This window comes from Colias eurytheme, chromosome 10 (assembly GCF_061535395.1).
Source record: "Colias eurytheme isolate Ceu_HAF_F1 chromosome 10, ilColEury1 Martin Lab GWU primary, whole genome shotgun sequence".
In the NCBI taxonomy this organism is placed as follows: domain Eukaryota; kingdom Metazoa; phylum Arthropoda; class Insecta; order Lepidoptera; family Pieridae; genus Colias; species Colias eurytheme.
The window spans coordinates 2,892,926-2,920,084 of NC_142989.1; the positions used below are offsets into that span (position 1 = coordinate 2,892,926).

Consider the following 27,159-nt stretch of genomic DNA (forward strand, 5'->3'; position numbering starts at 1 on the left):
TCAAAAGATTATCCGCCCAGTGCGCAATATATGGCAAAACTGATAAAACCAGAGGCCAGACACAAATAGGATAGATTGAGGTACATACTCGAATAAGCAGATATAGGGTTATCGAGAAAGCGGCACACGTGCGTTCAGGAGTCACGGGTTATACGTGCGTGGAATTCCTATATCTTCCTCACTGACCAGGAAACGGAGAACTGTTATTATCGCAAAACTATTTCTTAACGCCTTAGACGTACGATACATGTTTCAATCTGGGAGGTCTCATGCTGCGCTGTTGTCGCACTTCAAGTTCGAATGTACTGCTTGTGGAATCACATTTTACGTTTGACATTTTGATAATGGTTATTGTGTAGTTTTTTAGAAAGGTTCTGGATAACTGTGTGCTGTGTCGTTTATTAATTCCGAATTTTTCTATGTATCTACTACTATAATTATGTAATATATTAAGATTTTGGAGAAGGTTATAATATAAAACAAAGTAGTAAATAATGTTGTTTTTATTACTCCCTGGTGCTTCCTGTGATGTCGTGCGTATTTTATTAAGTGCCTTAGGACTATAAAATGGTACCAGGTCAATCCTAAGAGGTTATAATATACGGTAATAAACATAATGGAACATATAAAAATATTGTTAAATATTATTACTATTCAAACCATAAAAGTATATTTTGGGTAGGTAGGTAAGTACCTATCTATTTTTATAAACTAGCCGCGCCTCCGCAAAATTCGTACCGCTCTACGAATTATCTATTTAAAGTTATTTTTCATTAAAATGGCTTCTTAAATATGACTAGGTAAAAGAAAAAACAGTTGCTACCTTTTGTACATATAATTCATTTGAAAGTTCGAGTAAAAAGCGTGATATTCAAGAAAAAAGTTTACACATTCCGCCTGTTTGTGTATTTGCATTCTCAGTTGATTAGATGCGTTCACATGTCTAAGCATACATTTGCGTTCGTTTGCTGGAATACGCAATGTTTTTACACACTGACGCAAATGATAATATGTCCTTCAGGCTTCAACACGAAAATACACGTAATAACACGTATACGTCATAAAGGTATGTTTTAAACCAAAAATTATGCATCTGGTTAACTGTAAAACTTGAAAATTTGTAAATAATATAGGTAATTGTTTTATGCACAAAGTAATTTTGTGTGTATCAGTCTTCATGCATAGGTAATATTATTTAGGTAACTATTATTGATAAAGTTAACTTCATAAGCTAAGTGCTTATGCAGTAAATATAAGTGATCAGTGCTTTCTTTTTGTTGTTCACCCAGTGGTAATATGTACCTGCAAAAGCCTCCCCAACTATGAAACTTATGTAGGTAGTACATTCGACAAATCTGAATTGTAATGCGAACAGTCTAAATACTTATGAAATGGGCCTAACTGCAGTTATATTATTATTTTATACTGACAGATGGATTTTCGTAGATACTTTTATCTCTGCAGATGCCTCTTGCTAGTGCATCTTGATGGAAACTCGTAAGTTAGTTAAAGATTACAAGTTTCACTTTTAATTAAAATGAGAACAAATGTTGCAACTTTTATGGTAAACTTTCTTGCGGTTAACTTATACCTCGTATAATGTTAGTGGGTAGTTGTGGCAATCTGGAATAAATATTCTTTATTAAATTTTGGCTCTATTTCGCGTATATATTTACAAACCGCATAATTTTTTTTAAATTAAATACATATTACATGGAAATTATGCTATATTAACTAAAAAAGTTTAGTAAATTCTAAAGTAACTAAAAAATACGATGTCATTCTCATGAAATGTTATCTAAACAATCAGAGCTAACGAACCTTGCACAAAGCTAAACTTTACTTATCTTCTCTGAGTTTCCAGAACTATTGACATTTTCAAGCACCATTGTATATTTGTATCCAGTCATTTTCATCCCAGGTAACTGTCAAACGTCTATATTGAGCCAAGTTTATGAACTACTATCTAAATCTGCAGGTATATATGTTTCTGGGAGGTTTTAGATAGGTAAATCTCTCTTCTTGGTGTGGTTGAACATGTCTTCCCTGTGTAGTTAGATTCTTTTATATAATTAATAATGCTCTCATGAGTTTCAATGACCTTGTCTTCAAAGACACAAGACTAGATTGCGGAAGCTTTAACTTCTAAGCTTTGATCTACGGCACAAAATTCTGAAGAAAAACTCCTTGTTTATTTTCTTTTCGTGTTATATTTATCATTTCTTTTTTATCGTAAAATGTAAATCAATTAACGTTTTGCTTCAATAATTATTCATTTATTCTGAACTTCTCTTAATTCTTTCTGGTTTCTCTTGGAGATAGCAAACCACGAAAACTTAGGTCATAATATAAAGCTTATATTAACAAATTTGTATATTTTTCAATGGATTCTTGCTCTATCACATAAAGCTTTTAAGCTTAGCTCACACTGAAATAAAACTGCGTTTATGAGCGAAATTTCTTCTTTATTTTTACATTTTCGAATACATTGCTTTTAAATTATTATAAATATAATTAAAATATAATTAATTGCAAGATTTGTTTAAACTTAGCAACAATTATAAGTATATACTCAAACATCTAATAACTTATTTCATCTTAACATTTTCAAATGGTTTTTTTTGTGTATTATAATATTCTTAAAATATTTGTAATAATAACATAATGAAGCACGCATGTGCCCGTAATCCTCGACGTTTTAAGGGAAAATTAAACCATATACGTAAATGTTTATGCGGTTATCACTTAAACGCTAAAGTGCTCATAGCACGCACCACGAACGTCATTGCAATGAGCACAACACATTACATAAAGCCGAGATGATTACGGGTTTATCGCCCTTACGAATCCTGAATTTAAATGTAATCTCATTTTATTACCATACAATATAAAAGTTCATTGGCTTATTAAAATAACATCAAAGCACGTAGTCTTGGCACTAGGCGTACGATTCGCCTTTAACAAGATTAATATTCGTAGCGAGTGACGACCCCCAACACAATAGCTACGTCCTCACGGCGCATGCATATACGAATAATGTCCATATAATGTTTCGATGAAATTGGCTCTAACGCTCACCTTATAACTTAGTCTAACCCCTGTCTTTCGTGCGGCGAGTGGACTTGAGTGGCGGCAATCGGCATACCGAGCCCAAATTGCGCTAGTGTTACGTAATTTTGTATTGTGATACAAATAATGTAAACGTGTGTGTCGTGTAGAACATGGTGCGTTTAAAATTGGGATTGTTGCATTCATACGGCTATTTGTGCGAAGGTTAGGGTTGGAAGTTTACGGGAAACATGTTGAAGTTTTGTTCGCCGGCGGCGAGGCGGCGGGAACCGAATGCGGTTTGTCATATTACATTTATATTCATCTGTGTCAGTAAATTAGTTAACTAAAACATAATTTACGAAAGATACTTAAAGAAATGGAAATTCCCTTGTTACTTGGTTTCAACTATGTTTTAGAAGTTTTGATTAATAATAACACTTTAATAGATGTATGCCTTTACAGTTTACGCACAATGTGTTTGTAAATGATCGATGCTTTTTTTACATTTTCATAATATCCTGTCCTATCAATACAATGCACTATAATACGCTCAGTATGTATAGCTATTTGTGGTCAAATTTAGGTTGATACGGATTAGGAAATTATATTGCGGTTGGTGGGAGTTGATTCAAATTTGAAGTGAATCAATGAACCACAATAATACAGTAGGCTGTAGGATTCATTATAAATACTTTAATTTATATATTTATTATGAAGAATATTGCAACAAGCAGTTTCATACAAACAGAAAGGTAATAAAGAAAGGTAGGTACCTTTATTTTGTTTAGTATTTGGGAAACGAGTGATAACTCCCGAAGATAAATGTTCCGTTTTGCTTCAAGATGTTTATCCTGCATTTATTTTACAAACGATTTCGTAAGGGTTGAATGTAATAAATGTACAATTTCAAATAATCGAGAGCATAATGAATGCTCTATCTTGTTTAATCGTAACAAGTGAGGCGGTTTATTGACAATATATGAATCGTAGTTGTTTTGGAAAATATACATAATCTTATATATAAAATTCTCGTGTCACAATGTTAGTCTGCATACTCCTCCGAAACGGGTGGACCGATTCTCATGAAATTTTCTGTGCATATCGGGTAAGTCTGAGAATCGGCCAACATCTATTTTTCATATGTACCTACCACGGGCGAAGCCGGGGCGGACCGCTAGTATTATATGTAATCGTTAATGATTCTAATAGAACAGATACCTAGATAATAATATTATCCTGGCATTGGACATGGTCATAAAGCGTACTTGACTCTATTAGTCAAATTACGCTAGATGGAACGTAATCTAATCGAATGATATGGTTAATTATTATACTGCATATATGATTGCTTGCCCCTGCGGTTTCACTCGCTAGCCTACAACGTTGCATATTAAACAAAGTAGTATACTCTGGTTTTACACGACTCAAAGGGATGATGCGGGCTGCCTGACAAGAAGATAGATAGAGAAGAACTCCATGAAAAAGTCCATGGAGAATTAGTCAATCAATTACCTATTGCAAAAAATATAGTTTTCAAAAGCCAACGAGAAAGAATTGCATCAAAATAAGAAAACTAGTATCTCACTATACCTAATTTTGAAACAGAATTTAGTGACTAAATGTTTCGTTTATAAAGTACTTAACGATTTAGTTTTAAATTTAAATATAACCGTAAAACATTTCGACAATACCGTAAAACAAGCAGACAATCAATATTTTATTGATAAAACGGCGTTTTCGTGAACGGACGCAGAAAATTACGTGACATGAACAGTAAATAAGATCTAAATACCAATATAACGCCAATCCTCTTGATGGTTTATCTTCTGTTTGGACTTGACACGATTCGTGCCTCTGCATGCTTAGCAAAATAGATTGTGATGTGGATAATACACATATTGTGACATTTCCATCAACTGTAATAATTAATCTATAAAGTGGTTTGTTCATTAACAATGTACAAATTTGAATGAATACATTAATAATTAATAATAATTATTGTATATTAACTGAAATTTTATACGCCAGTTAAAGGGATGGGTTAATACTTAATTTGCTCTATGTAGTTCTTTCAGGGGTCAATGATAGAGTAGTTATGTGTTTAAACTAATTGTGGTCGTAGATGATTATTTCTATTCGAAGTAACAAATAAACAGTAAACAGCACCGATTACTAAATAGTTACTAGTAATAGTATAAGTTTGTTTCGTTGGTTTTGGCATTCCTGATCTTAAAGGAGTTCGCAAAGTATTAAAGGAATTTCGTAAATGTTTAATATCGATACTCTTTCATGGCTTTTATAGATATATTTTTCGTGGAGGCAGAATCTAACCATCGACAAAATCCGTAGGTAGTCCCTTCATGTAAACAAGTCTAGTAAATAAAAAAAAAATGTAAATTAAATAAAGATTAAATGCTTGGAACTTTCACATTATTTTTCGCTATTAGAAAAAAGGTATTAGGTTAATAGGTTTTAGCAAACAATTTAGAAACTTTCACTCATTGCCAAACTATCGTTGAAGGAGGAAAAGTATTTTGAAATGTATTGAATACTCCATTAAACAGTACCATTTCGGAAATACGTATAGCCTTCGGAAATACATAGGTGTGTTATTAAATGATTTCACATGATGAAATAAATAGAAATTGGCAAAGCAAATAGTAATTGATTCATATAATGTTCATTTGTAACACAATCGAAACATATTACAACGCAAATTAAGCTTAACGTGTTACTGAATCAAATTAATACAATTTTCAGGTAAATCCCGGTCGTAAAGCATCCTTAGGCGGTATTCGGGAGGGTGACGTCATAACCTCAATTAATGGGCAGCCGACCAAGAACATGACGAACTCGGAGGCGCATGCTATGCTACGATCAGCTGGGCCTAATCTTAGGTTGGGCTTGAACGAGTAAGTAAATAATAGAACAACCTATGTAATTGTTAATTACACAAAAATTACAAATACCTAGGTTATAATTAGACTCTATCTTTTGCTACATGGATACTGCAGAGAATTTTGTCTAATTGTTAAATATTTAATAGGTTTTTCAAAAATATTTTTAAAATACTTAAAATATTGTTTAAGCAATTTCAGCTTATAATTTAATAAGATATCTAATAATTAAATTGATCGAAATGCTCTAAGGCTCGACGTAAAATCTTGTGATTACTTTTATTGGATCGGATAATCAGATCAGATGGATTTTTAAAGAACTTTTATCCATAGTTTTCAGGGATTTGCAAAGAATTTAGAAGAGTGATTATTAAAAATTGAGAAAAAAGTGCAAACTCAAAGTCGAAACCTTTTCTTCCCGATCTCAATAGTCCTTAAATGTTCTCTAGATCGTTTTATGAGATAAAATATTGTTAAATCTCTTTATTACATAAATTTTAAAGAATATATCTATTATTGTAAGTTAATTATGAAAATATTCATCATAAAAGCGCTTATTGCAGTAACACTCAATGAAAGTATTTCTGTAAGTACATTTAACGCTTCCATCGTCTGAATTCTACTTGGCTTTTTGAAACAACTCAGAGGATTTACATCTCTACGAAACGAAGTATTTGTAGTGATTTCGTGTTTTGAATAAATATGATAGTTTGACTAGGTATATACTGAAGAGTTAATTTAATAAAAAAGTTCGATTTTTATTAAATTAAAAATTTGCAAGTTGTCCATGTTATGAAAATGAGTATAGCATTATTTAGGGTCGATGCAATATAGCTATGTCCATGTGGAAAAGTTCTTTCCCCAAGCTGTTCACTTGCGAAGTTTTAATCTAAGTTTTCTTGTCACCAGAGACAAAGAGATGTCACCTCGAAGAAGATCTATTGGCAAGACTACCGAGTTGAAAAGTAAGTTTGACTTGATTTTGTTGCCCTAATGAACTAATTTAATTTTTTACCTACATCGTCCTACAGCCATTAAAAATAAAATACAGCCTATGATAATAGAGTAAAATATTCTTATTTTTAGATTACTTTTAAAATTGGGTTAAATTTAATGATGATTGGATAAAAAATCAAATTATGAAACTGTCTTGATATAATATTAACTTTATTCACAGTGAAATAACATTCCCATGAGTTTTATTCAATATTAATCCTACTGTCTCATGCCTTCTTCCAAGACGTTCCATTTACAATAGATACTATTCTATAACTTTAAATAAAACTGACTTATGGATTATTTTCTTTCAAGATATCTAGATAGTACTATTTTTTATATATAAATAAAAAACTACATAAATTAGAGTTATTTCTTGCACGTGTAAAGTGTGTTTTGGTGCTTTACAATTTCAAGATTTAATTATCAATTATCAGTTAATGATTCCAATACGACCACATGTTGTTTATTACAACTGGAATGATTTTTCAATAACAACTCATATTTCACAATATATTGATGCAAGAGCACAGTATTTGCTTAAACTCTACATTTCCACATCTTTGAATTAAAATAATATTCTTTCAAAGAATAAAGTTCCTTATACATTTCTACGATAAATGGAAATAAGTATTCGTCCTACTTCGTGTTTGAATGCAGCTTCGACAGGTATTTCAATGGTCGTACATATTTAATCTCGTAGAAAGCGTACATCCGCTTATCTTTCAATACCAACAAGATAATACTTAAGATCATAAATTTGTTTATTTATTTACTTACTATTCATTCTTTTCCGTATAAATACTTAATAAATAATGCTTTGTTTGCGTTTCTATTTCGAGTTTCTACTGATGAGACACGAATGCGAGACGCGATATAGATTAAGTATTTAAAAAGTAATGTCCAAATGGAGCAACCACCAAGCCATTCGATGTTAATAACATACAATTTCTTGATTGGTATGAAAAACTCGCCACTGTACGAACTTTACTTACAATCTCTTTATTTCCAGGGCCCTCGCATCTGCTGACTGACATAAACAGTGGTAAAGCTGTATTACAAGCACCAGTGTACGCGACAATACGACCCGCTTCCCACATCAAACCTACAGCTCCACCAATGAGATCTCTCAGCTCACCTCCGACTACAACAAACCCAGCATCAACTAACCCAACTCCATTGTCTGTTGATGAACTTCCGAAAATTCACCCAACTAATCCCTTTTATACAACTTTACCGTCGAATTACTCAAGTGCTTCCAGATTACCAATACCAAATGGTCGATCCACCTTTTCAATATTAGATAGGAATAATTCAATTACTAGATCCAAAGATACGTTTGAAACTTGTGATAGTAAATCCCCTTTTTCTAACTATAATTCTGAATCAAATTTACATAATCCAACTTACAATATACCCATAAATGGTGCTCCAAACTCTGTAGAATCAAATTCCGCGAATGCTTATGATACCAATGGAACTCAACAAAATAAATCGCATGACAACCCAAATCTTCGCAATCCTTTTGAGAGTACACGAAATAGTGACTATTTTGATAAATATCATAAATCTAATGAACAATATAACGTAGAACCTAAACACGACATGGATTTCTGTTCGAAAGAAGAGGTAACGAAACATTCGATAACAGAACATAAAATAAGTGAAACTGAAGAAGTGACTACGATAAAAAAGACGGTTTTGAATGGTTCCGCTGACGAGATTTCAGATAAATCCCATAGTAAAACCGATTTAAAGTTAAGTCCAGAATCAAATGGAACAAAGCAAACATCAAAAGAGCATATAATAACTCCGGTAATTGAATCTAGAAATGGTGTAGAGAAGACGGAAGGAGACCGGCAGTATTTAAGTTCCTCGGTTATTTATAAGGCAGCTCCAGACACCTTCGATAGTGTTTCGCTACAAGGTTAGTCAGAACATTTATTTTGTTCAAATAATTTTCACTATTATATTCTTATTTAAACTCCAAAATAAGAACAGACATGCTTTCTTCTCGATGATAACTAAAAGCTTTTTAAAAACGAGAAAAGTCTCGATTCAGGTTAATATTTCCATCAATTAATTAGATGACTCTATAAAGTAAATATTTATAAAAAAGGAAGATACGATACAGCAAGTAGACGAATAAAATTAAGTTAAGCCGGCTCATTATTTAAATTTTGGCACCTAAAATTATGAAAATGTATAAACTCTTGCTAAGCACGTCATTTGAAATCAAGAGCAAAGTGTAATTTTATTTAATTGTCTCTTCTATACCTACTGTCAAGCTAAAGTGTAATTGTTAGCACAAAATGTGTGTTAAGTAGTGCACGTTTGTCGACAACGTAATAAAACATGTTTCTCCTAAAGAGTAATTTTTAAAAGCAGCTATAATTAATGCCGTAAGTTACATTACCTACTAATTACACTACATAATGTGCTCTTAGGTTTACTCCATCTGGGAATAAGGCTCGGTGCAGTGTACGTATTTATGGGAAATTTCAGTGTCAGTGGTAGTGTAGCTCTATATCTTCTCTTATATATAAAAATGAATCGCAAAATGTATTGGTAAGCGCATAACTCGAGAACGGCTGAACCGATTTTGATAATTCTTTTTTTATTTTATTCCTTGAAGTATGAGGATGGTTCTTATGTAGAGAAAACGTAAACATGTACCACGGGCGAAGCTGGGGCGGACCGCTAGTACATTATACATATTATAATATTTTCATGAGTTCAATTAGTGCATAGGTGTTATTAACGAAATTTCGCGTTAAATTATAGTGCGCTATGTTTTGCCATTTCTTGTTGGATTATTTTCATTTTAAACTTATTATAATATTAATAGTTTTCGATATATTAATATAATTAATATTCGATATATAATCATTATGGATCAGCATAATAATAGTGGTTCAGAAAGAATAAACTAAACTGAATTCTTATATTATATTTCATTGCATGTTTCTTATCATCAAGTTTAATTTATTGAGGTTCTTCCATAGATAAGAAATTTATACTTTGGTTTATAATGTTTTGTTTGCCAATACTTCACGTAATTCTTTCAAGTCTCTGTATTTTAAAATAAAAATTAATAAAATGTTGGTTCTAAAAGAACTTACGTTTCTACTAAAATAAACTTAGTAGTTATTCGATTTATACTTTCTAAATTAACGATTTTACTCTTTTATAACGTGCTAACGTGTAAGAGATAAATAATTTTCAGAATAAGTTGTACGTATAAAACATATTATAATCTTCTTAAATGATTTCATAGCGCGTCTGATTCAATTATTTTAAAATGCCTTTTGATTTCCACCGAGCAAATTTTATATAGAACAGAAATGCTATAAAATCTGGACACAAAATACGAAGATAAGTCTAATTAAATACCTCAAACTGCGGTTAATATTGGTCTAAGCTGTTTAACCAAGACTAGCGAAATCTAATTTAAAAAATACCCCGTGCTTTTCTGGTTTACTTTAATTCAGTACTTACTTAAAAGCGACTAAGTCACCAGCGCGAACGTTTCAGACTCGAGAGGGCTCAGCGAAACTCTGATTACGAACTTGTTTTGTAAAAGTTAAACCTCCCGTAATGTGGTATGAAAATGCATGAGACTGCAAATTACTGTTTCTAGACGCTCGCAGGTCTTATCTATCAAATTAGAGGTAAAAGGTATAAAGCAACGACTACCTATAGCTATAAGGGATAATATAAAAAATAGTCTATGTTATCTACTTCTCAACATTATAAATGAGGTTTTTTTTATATTTTAACAACAACTTCATCTCTGTAAACATTTTTACAGACAAAATCTGGTGAAAATATATCTTTTATCTTTATAGCGTAATTGCGTTACCAAATAAAGGTTTTTAGTTAGATTTACCTGTCTTAGAATAGTTTTCATTCTATAGGAACTAAGTGATACTGAAATTAGATCGATTAGAATAATTAATAAGAAACACAAAATGCCTGCTAATTATTTTTAATTCAATTCTCTTTCTAAACTCATTCTCAATGGAAAAACACGTCGCCTCCGTAAACAAATGGCTTTAAATATTAGCGCGGAGGTACCTACACTTAATTAAAATAATACGTTGATCTTCGCTAATGTGTAGTTTATTGTGCCCTTAGAAAACCAATTGAATTGGTTCGTTTTGTTGTTGTTTTCTTTTCCGTTTTAATTAAAACAAGATTAGACGTAACTTGTAGCTGCTCCTTTCAGCATTGTATTTTCTTTAACAATGACATATTCAATAATATTTTCCTTAATAACATTAGAGTAACATTTTCTTTTAGAAACAACATTATTTTCCTTGATTCTTTCTAAATCTCTATTCTCTACGCAATCATATTATTTTGTAATATTATGCTCATTTTTAGTAGTGGAACATTCCTGCCTCGATTTTCCGAAGACATACAAATAAAAGTAGTGTTTTCAAATTAAAAATTCCAACTCAATAGGTACGCGAGAAGCTTCTGTACAAGGTCAGAGATTTGTATGGTTATATACAATAGATAATACTGATATTAAATAGAAATTGAATATTGTATTTCATCACAAAAATTCTACGAAACATTGTAATACTTGCAGCTCGAGAACGTTCTTCAAAAACTATTGCTTTGAGTGAAATATTCGTAATAATTTTATTACACTTTTCCGTAAAGTTATACTTCAGTACAACAGTCGGTCCCTTTCATTTTCGGTTTGCGGTTCAAAAAGGATAATGGATATTCACGTAGCTTTAGGCACAAACAAGGTAAATAAGGTTTTACGTGATAAAGGTTTATTGAATAAAATACATTAATAATTAAGTAGCATGTGGTTAAATGTCCTTTCAAGATGTTAAGAGGGGATTATTTTATTTAACACGTTAATTATACACACCTTTCTCACTTTCAATAAATTATATTGAAAGTGTGTAATTGATAATTTGATTAGTGAGAAAGTTCAATTGTTGAAGCTCTTCCGTTTCTTTTAATTGTTATGATAGTTATGTTTCTTTAGTTTTACAAACAATTTTAATGTAAATATACCATTATTATAATTTTATTACAAATATGATATTTATATTGTGTTGCTCTATCCTATTTATAATTTTTTCATCCAAGACTAGATAAAATTGAAAAGCTTGATTTTCTGTTCGAAAAATGTGTGATTTTAAGAAATAAAAGCGAGAGATTTCGTATAAACAGAGTAGGTAATATAAAAAAAATAGAAGAGGTTAGGTACAGGATAAATAGTTAATGCTACAGTGAAAAATACAAAACATAAAGCTTAGGCTTGTGATGCATCCCCTAAGCGTAACCCAGTGGGAATGTAGACGTTGCAGCGATTTTAGTGAGATTTTAGTAAGAGATACATTTGGAAACGCTCCGAGCAACCGAAATCCCCTTGCGTATTTGCGAAGAGAAAAACTAAAATGGCATGGGCAATAAAATTCCAGAACGTTACTCCAATTACCTATATTCTTATCTCCAGAATTTGGCAGACATTCAAACTGCATAATGTCGGTAAATAGAACAGGATATGTAAATAATGTATTCTTAATAATTCAAAATGTTCAATATTCGGTTTTTACAATCAAGCATCTCAAAAGACATATTTACCTTGGCAAAAATGTGTTTATATTGGAAAAACGGTATACATATATAGTTCTAGTCACCTTACGAATTTATCGAAACACGTTGAAGAAGGCACAAGTTCTGACTCTACAAAAACTAACTTGTGCTAGGATTTCGGCCAAGTCCATTTCGTTGAGTGAAATAACAATAAACATTTTAACATCCATTTTGATGATAATTGAATAGGAAACGCCTAATGTAGGACCGAATGAATTCTGTTTAAATTGGATTGAAAGCTAATATCATAATAATATCATAATAATAATTAATATCATAACACAAGGCAGCTTTATATCTGAAATAGAGACTTTTACAACACTGCCTTTCTTAAAAAGCTGATAAATTATAATAATATAGTTTACCATCACTTAGGTACCTATATATTATCTTGTATTCATTGATAATAATGGGTAATTATAACTGTGGATGACAAGACAGGCCAAGGTCTTGGGCTTGTTTGAAGGAGCGGTGTCACGGTCTGGAGACGTTATGGTCATACAAACTAAAAATATTGAACAGTACCACCGCAAACTTCAGTCAATATTCAAGACAACATTGTGAACACCCGCTCTAATAAAGTGGATATTAAATTCATGTTAGAATTCATCGTTTTGTGAAATATGAATTCCCCATGTTTTGCGAGCAGCCCATACATTTTTCATCCCGTTTCCGAAGATTCTAATACTGAAACTGATGACAGCACGGATTCTGGCTGCGAAAAAACAATCGACGGCCGATATCGAACGAAGTATATCGATCCGAAGCGACGAACGATAAACAAAGTGAGCAAAAAAATCCTCAAAGCAATTGAACGGTTAACATGTAGCTTAAAAAGGAATAAAAATAAAAAAGTGCGCTCCGCAAGACAGGAAAATACAGGTGAGGGTGTACTATAAATTTGGTTATTTAATATTAATCAGTACCTATTACACGTAATGTCTCAATTTGAAAAACTATGTATTTGTTATTCGATTACACAGAGGCTTACTCCCGATTAACGTTATTCGGATAATTTATGAACAGCGGAGTATGAAATAAATTATATCTAATAATTTATGAGGAAAATAATAACACATTTGCCATTTATATAATTTATGTTCTGTATAAAAATAAAATACATATTAATCTTTCTATTGCGACAGGCTCTTTTGTCAAAATATTATGTTACTAAAGTTCGTAGGCTTTTAGGTAAAATGGTTAAATAGGCGTAATGGAACTTCAAGAGGTTTGAGATTTTTTCAATACAAAATAATCGAGATAGTCTAAGAAGATATGAGATCTTGATTGCCTATAGTTGTTAGCGTTTAATAAATTGGTATTAAAACATTAATTATCTATTAACATGACGTGTTAACAGATAATAATTAATGTTTTAATACAAATTTATTAAATTTTAAGTGCTGCGAATGATATTTCGTAGTCTTAAAATATCAATCACCTTCTCGCCGCGGTCGTGCTGTCGTGCAGACGTGTTTTTAGTTTCATTTTATTACGCACTAACTTTGTATGAACGAGATGCCACTACAGCGCTCTCCTCCGCCGTCTACGACTACGACACCAACGCTCACGTCGTTGTGGTCCAAGAGCAAAAGCCAACTTGATTCTGGTTCAAATATGAGCGTACTAGACTCGGATACTGACAGAAACATCCCACTGCGGAAACCGAAAAGAAAACGCATAGACCAATATGATGAAATAAAAAACCTAAAAGAAGATATTATGAATATGCTTTCTTCTTGGAAATCAGAGCAAGAAGACAAGATTACGTCAATATTTACCACAGTTAATTTATTAAAAGACGAATGCAGTGATATAAAAAAATCGATTCAATATATGTCTGACAAGTACGACGAGGTTCTAATTAAATTAACCACGGTTGAGGAAGAATTAAAATCAAAACAAAAACAAATAAATGATATGTGTCAAACAATTGAGAGCATGGAATCCTCGCAAAAATTAACCAGCCTAGAAATTCGGAACATTCCTGTCAAAGAAAAAGAAACAAAACAGGATTTGGTGAACTCGGTTTTGGCCATTGCGGAAACCCTTAAATGTCCATTAGTAAAATCACAGATAAATAATGTGCACCGAACTGGAAAAAGTACCGCATCTGAGAGACCCATATTGCTTAGTCTTGTATCCATTCTCACCAAGGAGGAGATATTACATAACTATAAGAGATTTAACAAAGAGAGTAGAAGCTCAAAACTAAATACCACCCACATAAATATTACCGGCCCACAGAAGCAAATCTTTATATCAGAATCATTATCAACCAGAGCCAAGAAACTCTTCTTTCTCACCCGTGAATTTGCTAAGAAAAATAATTATTCATTTTATTGGACAGTTCGAGGTATTATCTACATCAAAAAGGAAGAAGGTTCGCCAGCAATACGTGTTGATAACGAGTGTACACTGAAAAATCTGAAACAAAAGTGACTATTTTCTATGTGTATAAGAAATTTTGTGCAGTGGCTCCCGTTTTGTTCTTTAGTTCGTATTAAGGGACTCCTAATTATTAGCTTATTTTTAATTTTATGTAAACAAATCTTACAAAACACACACATTAAACAAAACTTTATTCACTTAAACAAGACAATATCAATATTGGAATTCTCTTCACATAAAGTAATTAAGTTACCAATACTATCATATTTTATATCTAAGTATTTTCTTATTCTTCGTATGCATATAATATACAAATTATATTTTTATAATATATTATTATACATAATAAGTAATCAAACAAAAGTTATAAATATGCACATTATATATCCCAATTATCACATACTTTTTACAAAATTTTTAACAAAATTATTAAGTAAAAAATTTATAATAAATATTATCTTTAATCACTTGTACCACACAACATCATACGATACTAGATGGCCTACCGTATCCTTTCTGATTAATTTTAATATTCTACAGCTAATGAGAGGGTACTTCAAAAACTTATTGTTCTTTGGTTCGTATTTTAATCTTTATAAGGTTAAACAAATAATCCTTGTCCGTTCTTTATATTTCATGCATACAAAGCTTAACAAAGCTATACTTACTTTTTCTATATTTAAAACTAAGTTAAATCTCCTGCTCAAATTCTCAAAAAATAACAATGTGTGATTTTATACAAACATGTGTGCTTGATGATTTAGATAATAACATGAATCCAAGTGCAGTATACAGTGACCCGGAATCTTGTTGCAGCAAAATACGTAAGAATTCATATTTAAAAATATTAACGCAAAACATTCGTAGTTTGAGTGCTAACTGGGATAATTTGCTTCTATTGTTGTCGAGATTTAATTTTGTATTTGATATTATAGTTTTAACAGAGTGTTGGTTGTCTTGTAATAATATAATTCCTACCTTGAATGGTTTTAAATCGTTTGCAAATACAAAGTATTTAAATCAGAATGATGGTTTAACTATTTATGTACGTGAAAATGTTATGTCAATACTTCTTGAAGAACCGGATTTTTCTGAGGCAAATTGCTTAGTACTAAAGATGGGGAGTGATACAGCTCTTATAGCCATTTATCGTTCCCCAAGTTTTAAAAATATTCATAATTTTATTAATTCATTGCATTCGATCGTAAATAAACTATCCATGTATCCAAATATTATAATTACAGGCGATATAAATATAGACATAAAATCATCAAACACAGATCATTTATCAAGTGAGTATCTCAATTGTATAGCTATGACAGGACTTTTACCAGCACATTTATTGCCAACCCGATCAAACAACTGTTTAGACCATGTTATGGTTAAAAGCAAAGAGTTATATCATACTTTTATTATTGATTCTTTAGTCACCGATCATAACCCAGTAGTTTTTTGCTTGCAATTTTCTTCTAAAAATAGGCCAAAAAACGAACTTAAATCTATAACGACAACCGACTCTGATGCCTTGAGTAATTATTTTGATAAATTAGATTTTTCTCAATTATACACAATAACGGATCCTAATTTAGCCGCGTCTTATTTCACTAATCTTATTTCTCAGGGTATACAACAGTCTACAACTACGAAACAAATATCTTGCCGCAAAAAAATTATCAAACCATGGATTACTCCTGGTTTACTTCGCTGCATTAGACTAAGGGATAAACTACAAAAAAAATTTAAAAAAGCGCCTAATAATCTTATCTTATCTTTAACTTATAAACGTTACCGTAACTTTTGTAACGCATTGTTAAAAAAAGTAAAAAGAAATTATGAACGGACACTTATAATAAACTCAAGTAATAACAATAAATCACTTTGGAATTGCATAAAAAAATTTACTCACATGAATACTCGAAATCAAAATGGCTGTGACTTACTTAATAATTCTGAAAATGCGGTTGAAACGCTAAATAGCATCAACTATTATTTTGCTAATATTGGTAAGGAACTTGCAGAAAAGATTTCACATAATACATCTGATGCGACTCTTCCTTCCTCGTCCCCGTCCAATTTTTTTAATTCTTTTTGTTTCTATGAAACCGACGAGATAGAAATAAACAATCTGATAGTCTCTCTTCGAAGTGATTGTGCAGTTGGATGGGACAATATCCCAGCCAATATAGTTAAACAATATAGACCTATATTTGTTAAGCCCCTTGTGTACATTTTTAATTTGTGCTTGTCTTCTGGGACTTTCCCCAACACTTTTAAAAAAGCAATTATCCATCCAATATATAAAGCGGGAGATAGAGGTTCTATGAATAATTATCGCCCTATATCGATACTCCCATGCCTCTCAAAGATATTTGAAAAAATAATGAATACACGTTTGGTTACTTACTTTGAGAAGCACTGTATTTTATCACCCAATCAATTTGGCTTTCGCAGATCGAGATCAACGACGGACGCACTACACAATCTTATCGATCACGTTGTGGCTAATCTTGATATAAATAGAAGATGTGTTGCCGTCTTCCTCGATCTCGCGAAAGCCTTTGATACGGTATCGATGCCCCTGCTATTAAACAAACTAAATTATGTCGGTATAAGAGGTAAACCATTTGAATTGTTCAAAAGTTACTTAACCGATAGAACACAAATTGTTAAACTAAACGGCTTAATTAGTACCGAACAAACGCTTTCTTTTGGTATTCCGCAGGGAAGTATTTTAGGTCCAACGCTTTTCTTACTGTACATGAATGACTTGACAAATCTATCTCTTGAAAACGGCAAAATAATAGCTTATGCAGACGACACGGTTTTAATATTTGATGGTCGAACGTGGGAGGAAGCTTTTTCACATTCACAGTCTGGTTTAAATATCGTAAGTAATTGGCTGCTATCTAATTCGTTGACTCTTAATTCTGATAAAACCAAATACTTAACTTTTGGCATAAACAAAAATTCTATAAGACATTCAAGTAACTTAACACTTAAAGCTCATTTCTGCCCTGATAAACTATCTTGTACATGTATAACTCTTCAAAATGTTGATTCCATTAAGTATCTAGGTGTTATTGTTGATTGCTATCTAAATTTTAATAAACATGCAACACTTCTGGCTGCCCGCATTCGTAAATTGATAATTATTTTTAAAAATCTCCGTCACATCATGAACTTCAACCTCATTAAACGGATATACTTTACATTATGCCAGTCCTTAATAAACTATGGAATATCTGCTTGGGGTGGCATGGCTAAGAGTAACATGCTTACCATTGAGAGAGCACAAAGATCAGTTTTAAAAGTCATGACCTTTCGGCCAATTGATTATCCGACCAAAGATTTATATAAAAAATGCCAAGTCCTAACAGTGCGACAATTGTTTTTGCTGCAACTTATTTTAAGAAAACACCAGGAACTTGAATTTGAATTAAACAGCACTGATAAACGTAGATCCTACATGGTATGTGAGGTTAAACGTTCTCAACACTATTTTCCTACGAAGTTTTATGCTATATTAGGAGATTATATTTACAATAAAGCAAATAAAATCTTAAACATATATTCTATGAATAACTATAAATGTAAAAAAACAGTCACAGAATGGTTACAGGAGTTGTCTTATGAATCCACCGAAAACTTACTAAAGAAAAAACTATAAAACTATAAATCTTGTTTCACATATAAATATTATAAAATATATATAATTTGTTTAGTATTTAATCAATTACATACTAAATTTATTAAAATTATAAATCAATATTTGTTTATTTTACCTATTTTTTGTATTTTTATTTATTCTCTTATTTATTTATAATTTACTTGATATATTTACTTTATTTTGACACACATATACACGCCAACACACACACACACACACACACACACACACACACACACACACATTACTCATAAATTTAAAATTTTATATTTATTTAGTAATCATATTTGTATAATATGCTTGCACATACCATTTATATAACTAGCTCACTTTTCAAGTTTTTTGTTTTATTAAAGTTCAAATGACTCAGGGAGAAGCTGGTGCCTGTATATACAGGCTAGTTCTTCGAACTAAGCCTAAAACGGGTGCCACTTATACTTTTTACTTGTGAACAAAACTATATTGAATATGTCCATGTCTATGTCTATGAAAAGAATAAGAAATAAACGATATATTATTATTATATTATTATCAAGGCTTTTGGAATATTAACTTTGAATGCAAATACAAAGATTTAAACTACCTATTTATTTACTCCAAAGAGTAAATAATGAGGTTAATGAGGCAAAGAGTTATGATTCGTAAAAAATATAACATAATAAGGCTCAAAACATTCAAGAACATTCGCGTAACAACACAATATTTTTTATTATATCTATTGCCAATAACGCTATTTAGGAAAAATATTGTACAAATGCGGTAGCAACATAAATGTCGGCTATTTATTTGTATTGGGTCATCGAACGCACTGTTTTGCTTTGAAACGTTTGAATATTCACGTTGTTGATAATCTATTTTCTCATACTCTGCTTCAGCATTCGCATATATTTGCGAATATTGGAAATTCGTTCTGAGAACACAATATTACCTTTTCCATTGAAACGGCCGCGACCATACTGAAAAAGATAAAAGTAATAAATAAGGAAATCCGGATTTACGTACATCCTAAGTAACTACAAACATTTGGTATAATATTTAGAGAATAATAATTTCCGTTATATTCTACGCCCATTGTATATAGCATAGGTAAATAGTATTTAATAGTACTGGAACTTTTGAATTGTAAATTTTTGACCGGGTGTTATTTGTTGTTTCATTAACGGATTTTGCTGATGACGTTGCTTATTGATGACGTTATTATAACAAAAGGTTTTATAGTTTTTTTTATAAATGCAGTGCAACAGAAAATTCGAGCATACTAATAATTATCTTTTTTTTTTTGTCTTTGTGAAAGACATAGACATAGACTTAGACGTACTCGTTAGAAGTATTTATTATTTTTTCAAAAATAACTCTTTATGTAAAAGCTCTCCAAGTTAAGAGAAAATACAGCTGATTATTTGTAGACCGAAGGTACATTAATCTATTAGAGTGTGAATGAGCTCTCAAAGTTTAACAACTCTATTTAGTTGAGTCTGAGCTCTATACACTATCTCTAGCTGACCCGATATCATGAATACCTAACAAAATACACGAAATAATAATTTAATTCATGTATTTTGTTAATGTTATAACAAAATTGCAACACAAATCAATACTATATAAAATTATTCTGCATATTTCTGGGCCTAAAAAAGGGATACCGATCACATTAATTATTTCCAATTTGAAATCCTGCCTTGAACAAAATATAATATTATTTGTCCAATGTAAAAACAGCTAGTATATATTATGTAGTTGTTATAGCATATCAATTTGTGGTATTGTAAGATGCGGCCGGATGCGGAATAAAAGGTTTTACAATAAAGTACGGTGAGGTGCGCCTACGCATTATTTTGACAGCCCGAGTTCCGCCTTTTTGAGTGTAATCGTTTCGCTTCAGTGCCAACATATAGAATTTGCTCTCATTCCACCAATAGGTTGCATAAGTGATGCCAATTGAATACATTGCATTTAGAAACGGCAAATTTTGTTATCTGTTTATCAAATCATTTTCAATTTGGTAAAATTGATGCGTTTGTTTTATTTTTTTTCTAAATTGTTTACGTTTTCTAAATAATCGAATATTTGAAAAGTTTATAGATTGAATCCTTAAAATAAACCTTGCGGTTTAATTGTTTTTAACTAATTATTATCATATGACTATAGTTTTAATTAACACACGACACACTGACCGAGCTGCTTCGCGCAGCAATTGCTTCGCGAAGCAGCTCGCTGATCGCTGACCCACCTAATAGCGTTTTTATTTCCTTTTTTGTCTCAATACACGTTTTCATCTCAGTTCTTTATTTTTATATAAAACTGAAAAAAAAACAAATTGTGAACAATAATTTGCTACTGCACCGATGCACCAACCGCGGCGGCATGCGGTCTCCACTCGTTAAATAACTAACGGTTGGAGTCAGATGAAGTTTTTTTATTCTTCAGTTTTTACATTAAAATAAGCAACATAAATAGATAAGAAAATTAGGTACCTCTTAAAGAAACTTGTCATACTGCAGGTAAGACATATATACGAAATATTTATTATTTATTAGTTAATGATTAAGACATGGGTAATTATTTATTGTATTATGTCCTATTTAAGTCATTATAATAATATTATTATCTGTAGTCACATTTGTGAGTTATGTGAGACGCGTCTTCCCACGAGAATTAAATTGATGTTACGTAATTTATTTTGTTGTATGCTTGCACTCGATGCAGGATTTAAAACAGAAACAACAATACTTTATAACCATTCCTTACATTACATAATACTAGCTTTGCGCGCGGTTTTACCCGCTGATAAACCCGCGTACAAAATCAAGTATTTCTATAGATCATGTGTTATTCTGATGTACCAAAATAAACTATATTGCAGTTAAGTTTTATCCAAATTCGTCTAGTAGTTTTTATCTGAAAGAATAACAAACATCCATACATTCTTACTTACACAACTTACTTCGCGTTTATAATATTAGTATGACTTTATACATGTGTACAGCCACTCTGATCTGTTTCACCTAGGTTGACCCTGAGATAGAGACTTACAGAAAATATAGCTCATTTTCCTCGAGAATAATAGAGCTTTCTAATGGCAAAATAATTTTTAGAAACTGTCTCGTAATTTTTGTATTTCATCGTTAAAAAGAAACAATAAAATCGCTCCACTTTATTATACGTATTACTTTAAAATGAAATAATACATCTTCGTTATCGTCCATAGAAATAAAAATAAACAAAATACTGTTAATCGCTCTGTATATTACAAGAGGAATGCAATTCAGAAATGTTGTACAACTCTACTCACTCACTTTAATGAAACTTGAGTAATTTAAAACTTTGAACCGGTTTTTATTCTGAAAACTAGTTAAAATCCAGTTTTTATTTACATTAATTTATATAGAGATGTACTCATGTAAACACACAGATATGATTAACATATTATAGAAGATAATCCTCTGTTGCGTTTGTCTATCTGTCTGTTCGCGTCTCGCGATAAACTCAAAAAGCGCAGAACGCACCAATTTTCATTCTGAATTTACATAGGATAGAGATAGGATAGAGCATTTTCAAGGAACGTTTTAGTATATTTGTTAAGTTTTAGACTACGCGGGCGAAGCCATGAGCGGAAAGCTAGTTTTATATTATGTTCCTTCAAATTGCAATATAAAATTATATATAGTGTGTCTTTGATAGATACATAATAAATGATCATAGTTGATAAATTACAGTAGCTTTACGTGTTGGGTCTGATTGCTTAATGGAACTATTTGAATAGCAAATAAAGTGATGGATGAGCGTGAAACTTATTTTTCTCTACCGCGAGTTGTCCTGACACACCACGCCTTGGACTTGCCAATTATAGTTTGATAAAGTCACTTAATGCACGGAAATATACTTGCAAAAAGTTACTTTGCGTATCTATCTGACTATTAGAAGAGAATGAACTTCGATGCTTTCATTTTGATTGATAGACTGCACAGGATTTTTTCGATTCAATGCTTCGTGAGTCCGGAATGAATCTCCTCAAAAACTCCACGTTTGACAACTATCAAATAATCGACAAATCAGTCTGTTGTAACCGGTGGCCGGTGCTTAGTGTGGCATGTCGTAATCAACGTACAAAGCGGCTATTTTATTGTACTCCACATTCGGGAAGTGGCATTGTAGTGTAGGATCGCCCTGTGACAGTGCCCCTCTGTTTGTGAAACCGCCTCGTCAATTTTTGTGACTCCACCGCCATTATACCTACGTTCCTAGTAACTTTCCAATTATATTTAAAAAGTGACGTCCAAATCAATGTAAATCTAAAAAATAATTGGTCCATACAAACACTACGAAACGAAGAATATGGTAAGCCTTTCTGGAATCCTGTTATTGTTATTATAATATAAACAAAAAATACCAACAAAAGATAACCAAGATACAAACGAACTACTACGAATAGAGGAGGTATCCTATAATCTTAGAAATATTGTTTTGGTATTAATTTGAACAAAGATCTGAATCGTTTCTGTTATCAGATTATCCTACTATCTGCTTGTTTAGGCTTGATTTCATCTCCAATGAAGATAATACGATTCATTTCCTTACATCAATGGAGATTCTAATAAAATAAACTGATCGCTTTGTCTAGAGCCGCTCAGTTTTAAATTAACTTGTATTGCGAAATTCTTAAATTTTCCATTTAATTAAAGCTTGATTAAATTGAGCTTGGAAGATAATAATCAATTTGTAGCCATCATTGTGGAGAGTTGTTAGCGATAATCATATTAATATCGTTTCTCTAGATAGATAGGGATCTAGTCCGTATTAGAGCTATGGTGCTAAATGGTACGAAATAATAGTTAATTGTGTATCAAGCACTAAGCAGTAAGCACATTAAAGGGAGCATTAGGGTTATATCAATAAATAAAACATGTGTGTCGACATTAATTTTTTTGTGATACATCCAAGACATCATAAAGAAAGGTTTAGTCGTGTGAATTTTTCGTATCTCTTGACAAAATAATTAAATATAAATATAAATGAAATAGTTTCAGATGTAATAAAATGATATTCCTGTTCCCTACGCAGTATTCTAAAATAGTTGAAGTATAACACTCTGACAGGAAGCACTTAGTGCAATTACAATAACAATCACTTATAACAGTTTTCACGATTAGTAGAACTGGATATATTTAGAATAATCAGAACAAATCAAATTCTGACTAAGATTAATAATAAATTTCACAAATTGTTCCCATGAGATTGTTCCTTCTGTTAAAAGATGATGATTATCTTAAAAGTTTTATATAGAACCATTCGTAACTGCGAATTTTATGTAATCTTTTTTAAAAAATATGATCATCACGCGAAACAAAAAAGCATACAACAAGGTACATAATTTACCTAACCTACATATTTTTTGTAACATAGAGCAAAGATCGATAAAAACTTGTTGAAAAGAACAATTAATACCACTAGTTAAACTGATGATACAATCATTAAGGTCACACTAATATTTATAAGTGAAGTTCCCCCTTTCTGTATATTTATCGTTAATATTACGATTTGTCAAGTGAAGTATACGTCAAATAAATAAATGCACAACAGGCGCGGGTGTCATGAGTCGGAATAATTTATTGTTTGGAAACAACTCCTTTTCATTTTTGTTATTAGATTTTTATTCAGCGATAAGTTTTGTATTATATTGCTTGTTATTTTCGATATGTATATTTGGCAAACATTTTTGGTGTTTGCGTAAATACGGTTTGGAATAATACGGTCTCTTTGATATCGAATCGACAGTGACGCTTTTGTTTGGTGATTGTATTTTTAATAACAGTGGTATGGTTATTTAAGATATGGTTTACGATAATTTAGGGTAGAGTATAATTGCCCATGAGGGCATTTGATATGTCTACTATTTAATATTGAAATTAAAATACAATATGTAGCCTTCTAGGAATAAAATACATGCATAATTTGCATAAATGTACAATTTATTAACAATTTTTTTCATAAAACAAAATGTGAAGCCACCGAAAACTTGTAACACTTGTCACATAATCATTACGTACGTTGAAAGTAGTTTTCCTATCTAAATATTAAAAAGTTTGCTCCTTAGCGGAAGTTTATATAATCAATGATTGTAACTTAAAAGTTACAAAAAATTATTATAAAAATTACATTTTTTTTCAATCATTTATTTTTATGTGAGAGCTAGTATTCTTTTAAGAATCAAGTTTAATTCAATTTACTTTTTATTCAGCAGAAACACAGAACGATGTCGTTTCGTCAAAACCACCTGTGAAGTCGCCGAGCCTCTCTCAAGTTACGAGTCCAACGTATAAACGTGAGTGCACTTTTATTGTTTTTAATTAATAAGAACGAGTATGTGTATTATATAAAATTAGTTTTTTTTTGTATTATACAAATATAAATTAAATTTCATTCAAAAAATTTTCAAAGAAATTATCCTTCTTTGTTTAAATAGTTAACAAAAAGATATACTTAATTAACTTTGTATAACGTCGCAAAGTGTAAAATAATTAATTTTGTTTACATTTAACAATGTTTTAACATATAAATTACTGAAATGAAAGAAGAAAAACCAACTCGAAACATTACCTCTTCTGTACTTTCGTATGTTGTAAAATCATCAGCAAATTATAATAATAACCAACTATTATACGTCAAACAAAATGAAACGTAATTACAGTTTATTTTCATATTAATTACGTTGGTAGTAATAGCTTTATAGGGTTTCATTAATTGCGATGAAGTTCAATAACAAAGAGATCCTCTGGAACGAAGTGCGTAAATTTTCCATCATTTTGAAAACAGCTGTCATTTGTAAATAAGTGTTTAAAAACAATAGTAATAATTACTTTGGATGGTAATATTATCTACTATCAATTTAACCACGGTTCACCTGTTCTAGAATATCCATCAACTGTATCTATGTAACTTGGGTAAAAAATACAAATAATCTATACTAATTTTATAAAGCTGAAGAGTTTGTTTGTTTGTTTTTTTGAACGCGCTTATCTCGAGAACTACTGGTCCGATTTGAAAAAAAATTTCGGTGTTAGATAGCTCAGTTATCGAGGAAGGCTATAGGGCTATCACCACGCTACGAGCAACAGGAGTGGAGCCACGGGGGTAAAACCGCGCGGAGCAGCTAGTTAAAAATAAAAAGACTGTTCCTGAGTTGGTCACTGGTATTCAAAATTCGGATAATGTACTATAGTTTCATATATTTAAAAATCCCTCTTACGTAATTTTCGTATTTTAAACAGCAACAAGATTTGTGAATCAAGAAAAGTCCGAATCTGAACGGAACAGTGTTACCTTTACCTTTCCACAGAGATTCATAAAGCTGTCGTTTCTTTGATATACCTATCCCTGATCAGATTTCCGTAACAAGGGACCACAGAGGGGTAAGGGAGACACATATTTATTAACGCACCCTTGCAATATAAAATATGATGCGTTGTAGTCTAGTTTTCGAAGCTATTGACCGCCTTGATTGATATCCGATCAAGAAATATTAACGTGCCAACTTCATGAACTCTGCAGAAGTTATCACATCAATTTTAAACTGGAGGTTGAGTTATATTTTATCGCCGTGTTTTAAATTTTCTCTGTGCTCTGCATACTAGTTTGGCAAATAGCATTTTTAGCTTTATATCATGAACTTGCGGAAAAAAATTATAAATTTATCATGAGTCTAAGACTATTTGTTTCACAATTCATTGTAATATTAATATTATGAATTTAAACAATTACTCTTTAACATGTAAAACTTAAAGCTTTATTTGTATTTGTTTGTATTTGTTTACTGCATTTGTTTCAAATAACTGCATTATCGATACCACAGTTAAACTTATTATTATTCAATTGTAACATGCAGATATCTAAGATAGGTAAAACAAAGAAAACCGCTCTTTTTGTGCAAATTAGATCTTCTTCAAAAACATACAAACTATGCGTAACTGGTAATAAACCCTGGTAATATATGGTGCTCGTTATTCTAAATGCAAGAGTTATTTTATGTGACACTTTTAAAGCTTAGATAGGCTCAGTACTAACGATCTTCAGGTATATGTTCCTGACCTTTTTAATAAATTGAGCGAAATTGGGCAAATCGGTTTATGTAACTCTAGCTCTATACTTAATGTTGCCGCGTGGTCAAAATATATTTTCATGATGCGGACTTTAATCACTTGTTTTATTTCCTTGAAGATGTAATTATTAAAACTAATCTGTGTATTGATAGATCAATCAGTCAATCACCTTTGCGTCTTATAGATTATTAAGATTTGAATAAATGTATGAAACTCAAACGATCTATGATTACTGCTAATAAAATGAGGTTACTGTAATTATTCATATTTTCCACTCGCATTTCAATTAGCACAATGAACATTATTCACGCAATTATACATTTAAATTATAATTCTTGGGTCTTTGCTCGATTGAAGTGTAAATAATTGTGATACTTTGATTGAGTTTTTAATAATAGCTTGTGTTAAAAACTATATAAAAAATTGGTTGTCTGTA

General features: G+C 31.3%; 1 protein-coding gene across 2 annotated transcripts in view; it reads left to right on the forward strand.

The window, feature by feature from the left end:
• Positions 1 to 27,159, forward strand: part of LOC149905061 (uncharacterized) — a 131,621-nt gene that overhangs the window by 21,894 nt on the left and 82,568 nt on the right. Inside the window, exons 4-7 of one of the 2 annotated variants that reach the window (XM_090106120.1) lie at positions 5,812 to 5,963; positions 6,858 to 6,913; positions 7,957 to 8,871; positions 24,866 to 24,949. In XM_090106120.1, the coding sequence (XP_089962246.1) occupies positions 5,812 to 5,963; positions 6,858 to 6,913; positions 7,957 to 8,871; positions 24,866 to 24,949 (1,207 nt within the window). The remainder of the gene's footprint in view (positions 1 to 5,811; positions 5,964 to 6,857; positions 6,914 to 7,956; positions 8,872 to 24,865; positions 24,950 to 27,159) is intronic. The other variant, XM_090106121.1, reaches the window with a different exon arrangement.